We start from the raw sequence: 5601 nt of genomic DNA on the forward strand, positions 1-5601 counted from the left end.
GAACAGTTTCTAATATTCATGAGTATGTTGTCTCAGAAATATTAAATTATCACCTTATTTATTTTATCTTTTAGCTTCTTATCCTCGTTAGTTTAGACTCTACGTTACTCGGCACCAAACAGCTTTTTAGAAATTAGACTATAAAAGTGTAGAAATACTAAAATTTAAGACATGATTTGATCTTCCTTTCCTTCCTAGTTTCCCTTTTTCCTTCCCTCTTTCCTTCCGTCTTTCCTGTCCTTTCCTTCCTTCCTTCCTTCGTTTCCTTCTTCCTTCCTTCCTCTGTCTTCTTTTCCTTCCTTCTTTTCCATCCATCCTTCCCTCCTTCCTTCCTTCCTTCTTCTGTTCTTTGCTTCTTTTCTTATTTCCTTCCTTCCTTCCATCTGTCCTTCCTTCCGTCCTTCTTCTTTTCTTTGCGTCTTTTCTTCTTTCCTTCCTTCCTTCCTTCCATCTGTCCTTCCTTCCTTCCTTCCTTCTTCTTTTCTTTGCGTCTTTTCTTCTTTCCTTCCTTCCTTCCATCTGTCCTTCCTTCCTTCCTTCTTTCCTCCCTCCTTCTTTCCTTCCTTCCTGTCTTCTTTTCCTTCCTTCCCTCTTTCCTCCCCTCTTTCCTCCCTCCCTCCTTCTTTCCTTCCTTCCTGTCTTCTTTTCCTTCCTTCCTGTCTTCCTTCCTTCCTTCCTCCCTCTCTCTCTCTCTCTCTCTCTCTCTCTCTCTCTTTCCCTTCCTTCCTTCCTTCTCTTCCTTCCTTCCTTCCTGCCCTGCTCTAGAGTGTTTTCCTTGAGTTTTCCCCCACCATAGATTCAGCTTCATGCTTATAACAGAAGGTCAGAGATATTTATTAGGTTGCAATCTGCAGCTTCACCACTAGATGTCACTTCATCCTCCTCACTGGTCCTTTAAAGACGAGTCAGAGTGAACCGTGGAAGACTTACTGAGCACGTTTCTCTCTCTCTCTCTCTCTCTCTCTCTCTCTGCAGTGTGTACTCAGGTCACCAGTCCATCCTGATCCCTCCGTCCGAGCTGGAGGTGAACCCGGCTCTCTGGCTGTCGGCCGTCAGTCAGTACAAAGTCCGCGACACGTTCTGCTCCTACAGCGTCATGGAGCTCTGCACCAAAGGCCTGGGCCTGCAGACCGACGCGCTGAAGGTACTTCCTTCCTTCCTTCTTTCCTTCCTTCCTTCCTTCCAATTTTCCTTTCTGTCTTCTTTTCCTTCCTTCCTTCCTTCCCTCCTTCTTTCTGTCCTTCCTCCCATCTTTCCTTCCCTCATTCCTTCCTTCCTTCCATCTGTCCTTCCTCCCTTTCATCTTTCCTTCCTGTCTTCTTTTCCTTCCTTCCTTCCCCCCATCCTTCCATCTTTCCTTCCTCCATTCCTTCCTTCTTCCTTCCTTCCTTCTATCTGTCCTTCCTCCCATCTTTCCTTCCTTCATTCCTTCCTTCCTTCCATCTGTCCTTCCTCCCTTTCATCTTTCCTTCCTGTCTTCTTTTCCAACCTTTCCTTTCTTTTCTTTCTTCCCTCCTCACTTCAATTCTTTCCTTCCTTCCACCTGTCTTTCCTTCCTTCTCCTTCTCTTTCCTTCTCACCTTCCTTCCATTTGTCCTTCCTTCCTTCCTTCCTTCCTTCCTTCCTTCCATCTTTTCAGTGGTCCGGCCCACATTAGATCAAATTGGGCTGTTTGTGGCCCTTGAATGAAAATTAATTTGACACCTTTGCTCTACACCAATTTATATTAATAAATTCCCCCATTAGTCATTAATTAATGTTTGATTAATAGACATTCACGATCACTATTTTATGGTCCAGGAGAACATTTTATAGAATATGATGAATTACAGCAACACGTACATTTAAAGTGCCTATAAAAAGTATTCACCCCTGTTAAATGTTTTCCCCTTTTATTGCTTTTATAAATTGAATCATGGTCAATATAATTTGGCTTTTATAAAAAAATATAATTTACAAAAATCAACTCTTTAATGTCAAAGTGAAAACAGATTTCTACAACGTAATATTAAATAATTAAAAATATATACTGTTAAAATAAGCTGCACAAAAATATAAAACTAGAAGCATTTTATTATTATTTCTGTAAACTGTGAGTCACATCATGAAAAATCCACCTTAAATAAATGTGTATAAGGTGTTTTTACAGCTTTTAAATGTAAAAAAATGGGTCAAATTAAAGGATAAATACACATAAAAATGTAGAGAAATAATTTAGCTTTTATATAAAAAATAATTTACAAAAATCAACTCTTTAATGTCAAAGTGAAAACAGATTTCTATAACGTAATGTCAATTTATTAAAAATATATAATGTTAAAATAAGTGATTGCATAAAAAAGGGGCCATTTCTGTAAACTGTGAGTCACATAATGACAAATCCACCTTAAATAAATGTGTATAAGGTGTTTTTATAGCTTTTAAATGTAAAAAAATTGTCAAATTAAAGGATAAATACACATAAAAATGTAGAGATAGTAAAGCAGCATAAACCTCCTTTCCGTCCCGCTCCAGGCTCGAGGGTTGGACTTGTCTCGGGTGAGGACCTGCGTCGTCGTGGCGGAGGAACGTCCCAGAATAGCGCTGACTCAGTCCTTCTCCAAACTCTTCAAGGACCTGGGTCTGCACCCTCGAGCCGTCAGCACCTCGTTCGGCTGCAGGGTGAACCTGGCCATCTGCCTGCAGGTCAGTCACACGCTCTCCTCTGCTGCTTCATCTAGTTTTTTTCTTTCAGGTGGTTGGAAACATTTTCTTGGAGAAGCTAGCTGCTTGTTTTGTGGTTGAGATTGAACCACTGCTGCTTCTTGATTTGTTTTTTTTTAGGATGATTTAGATGATTTGTTTGATAGTTGTTTATTTTATTGAATGTTTCGTCAGTTTGCACCAAAAGTTAGTTTACAGTAAAAGGCATTTAAAGGCGGCCATGTTTAGTTTAAGATGGCAGGAAGTCGACCTAACCGTAGCTCAGCTTGCAGATGAAAATATGCTGAGTGTGTTTTTATTTCACTGCTGAGAACTTTGCATAGATTTCATTTGACGTTTAATAAACTTGGTTGCTGTTTTACCCAAAGTCAGATAAACAGAAGGAAGACAGTTTCATCTCTTTAAGTCCAGAGAACAAATACTAAGTTTAGCTTGTGTTTAGCCGAGCTCAGCACAAAGAGTAGAAGTTAATACATTTCCGGAAACTTTCCATGAGAATTGAAGCTGGGGAATTTTGTAAATAGTATTATATAAAATAAATCACCCATTGGTTTGTGGACTGCTGCTCGGAAGCCAATAGTTTCCAATCTAGGCAGCGCCATCTTGAAAATTTCAGGTGCATGCTGGGAAAAATAAAAACACAGATTCTACTTATATGGGCATGAGGCGGGGCCATGGGCGCAGCGGGGAGGTTGCTATGGTTACGAGGGCTGGATCTCGAGGACGTTGGTCAATCAACCTGTTTCAATCAGGACGTAGCCACGCCCTAATGCATACCCTGCTTTATCGTCACATATAAAATCAGGGAGGCCAAAATGTCCCAAATGAACATCATACTGCATTGAAGAAGGCTTTAAACTAGCGATTGAGACCATAAACACATTTTGAAAACGTTTACTGAGGTTAGAAATCAAGTGAGAAGTTGGTGAATTCTCCATTGACTTGTATAGAGACGGTCGCCCCCTGGTGGCCTTTTGATAGAATGCAGCTCTAAGTTACTTCCACAATTCCGGAATTTTCAAAGTTGGAAAGATTCCAACTTATTCCAACTTTAAAAATTCCGGAATGTTGCAACCTTGGTTGCTTAGTTACGTGATGAAGTAAACAACAAAGAGACAATTTGGTTTATTGTGATGTTTTATGAAGCTGATTTTTGGAGCCTTAATTAATATTCATCTTTTATTATAATGATGATCTTTGTGACTTTTTGGTAATATTTAAAAGGAAAACTGGTATGTAATGATTCTCCAAATGTTTTATTTCTGCTTTATGGTACAAAACATTATAAACTTTAATCATGTTTATCTCTTGACTGTGAAGTGTAAAGAAAAACATGGACGTCAGTGTAAAGAAAGTCAGTTTTTTTATGTAGATTTGTGTTTTTTATTTCAGCCAACAGCAGCAAAATGTTTGAGGGGAAACAAGATGAATTAAGTTTTAGAGAGAGAAATCAATCAGAGCATCAAATTAAAGCCAGAGTCATTTTATTCATCTGTTTTATTTCATCCTGATAAAACCCGTTTCAGAGACATTCAGCGTTATTTTATTTTGTATTTATTTTATCTGTGTGTCTCTTTGGGTTCAGCGACATCGCTCCATTTCAAGCTGATCAATGTTTTTTTACTTTCAGCTTTTTAATTTTTGAGCTTCAGTGGATCAAATCTGATTATATTTCACCTCCAAATTCAAATAAAATGTTTTATCCTATTATTGGTTTCTATATATCGAAACAAATATTCTCAGATTAGCAATTAAAATCAAGTTATTCTACCAAATTTCAATTAAATGGAAACTTTATTTTTAATTCTATGTTTCTTAAAAGTGAGATAAAGTAAAATAAGAAGTCATTTTTTAAATTATTACAGTATTTAACATTTATTAGTCGTACAGATTAAAACAGATTTTTTTAACTGCATGCTTCTTAACTTGCATTAACACTTAATTTAATATAACATGACTAATATTTTATAGTTTATTAGTTTCGCTTTTAATAACTAAACTATTTGGCTGAAGTTTTATTTTTTAGTTCTGACTGCTTGTTTTATTTCTTTTAGTTTTTTACATTTTTGACATTTTTCTTCCCTCCCTCTCCCTCCTTCTTTGTTTTCTGCATAACCCCACCTACATTTCTCATACTTGGTTTTGTCTCCGCCCTTCCTCCTCCTCCTCCTCTTCCTCTTCCTCCTCCTCCTCCTCCTCCTCCTCCTCCTCCTCTTTGCTGCTGTAGCCGTACAGGCTGGGAAAGCTTGCCGACCAGGTATGAAACCACCTCCACCCCCCCCACCCACCCCCGCCCCCCCCACTGCTCATCAGCACATCACTCATCAGCTGGCTTTATACTGTAGATTCAAGATTAAAGGATTATTCCACTTTAAATGTTTAGCCTCCTGCAGGCAGCAGTTATGGCCCGGTCACACAATCAGTTATGACAAAATATTGCATCAAAATTCAGTAATGATTTGTCTAATTTCAGTAATATTGCTTCAGGTTTGAACATTGGTGGAGTTTCTCAACCGCTTCATATTGTGTGACTGGGCAAAAAAAGTGTCCATAGTTGATTTAAGTGTTTCAGACAGTTGTTGCTTTAACAGAAAGTCATTAACCTCCTGAGACCCTGCGACTTACATACTTATACTTCATTCTGCTGAACTTTGACCTGTTATCCTCGTTCTTGTGCCACCTAGTGGTAACAAAAGCACATTACAGTGTTAAAAATCAGGTAAAAAAAGGTCAATCAATGGCCGCAGTTTATTTATGCTTAACTCTAATCCTGTTGTCCTCGTGTCAAGGAAGGAAGGAAGGGAGGGAGGGAAGAAGATAAGAAGGAAAGGAGGCAGGAAGGAAAGAACAAGGAAGGAAAGAACAAGGAAGGAAGGAAAGGAGGGGGAAAGTTGGGAG

At 38.6% G+C, this 5601-nt stretch overlaps 1 protein-coding gene across 1 annotated transcript in view; it reads left to right on the forward strand.

Moving 5' to 3' along the window:
- Positions 1-5601, forward strand: part of LOC128369747 (disco-interacting protein 2 homolog C) — a 51350-nt gene that overhangs the window by 38709 nt on the left and 7040 nt on the right. Inside the window, exons 15-18 of the mRNA XM_053330823.1 lie at positions 976-1144; positions 2515-2685; positions 4931-4960; positions 5097-5113. Of these exons, the coding sequence (XP_053186798.1) occupies positions 976-1144; positions 2515-2685; positions 4931-4960; positions 5097-5113 (387 nt within the window). The remainder of the gene's footprint in view (positions 1-975; positions 1145-2514; positions 2686-4930; positions 4961-5096; positions 5114-5601) is intronic.

The sequence above is a fragment of the Scomber japonicus genome, chromosome 12 (genome assembly GCF_027409825.1).
Source record: "Scomber japonicus isolate fScoJap1 chromosome 12, fScoJap1.pri, whole genome shotgun sequence".
NCBI lineage: Eukaryota > Metazoa > Chordata > Actinopteri > Scombriformes > Scombridae > Scomber > Scomber japonicus.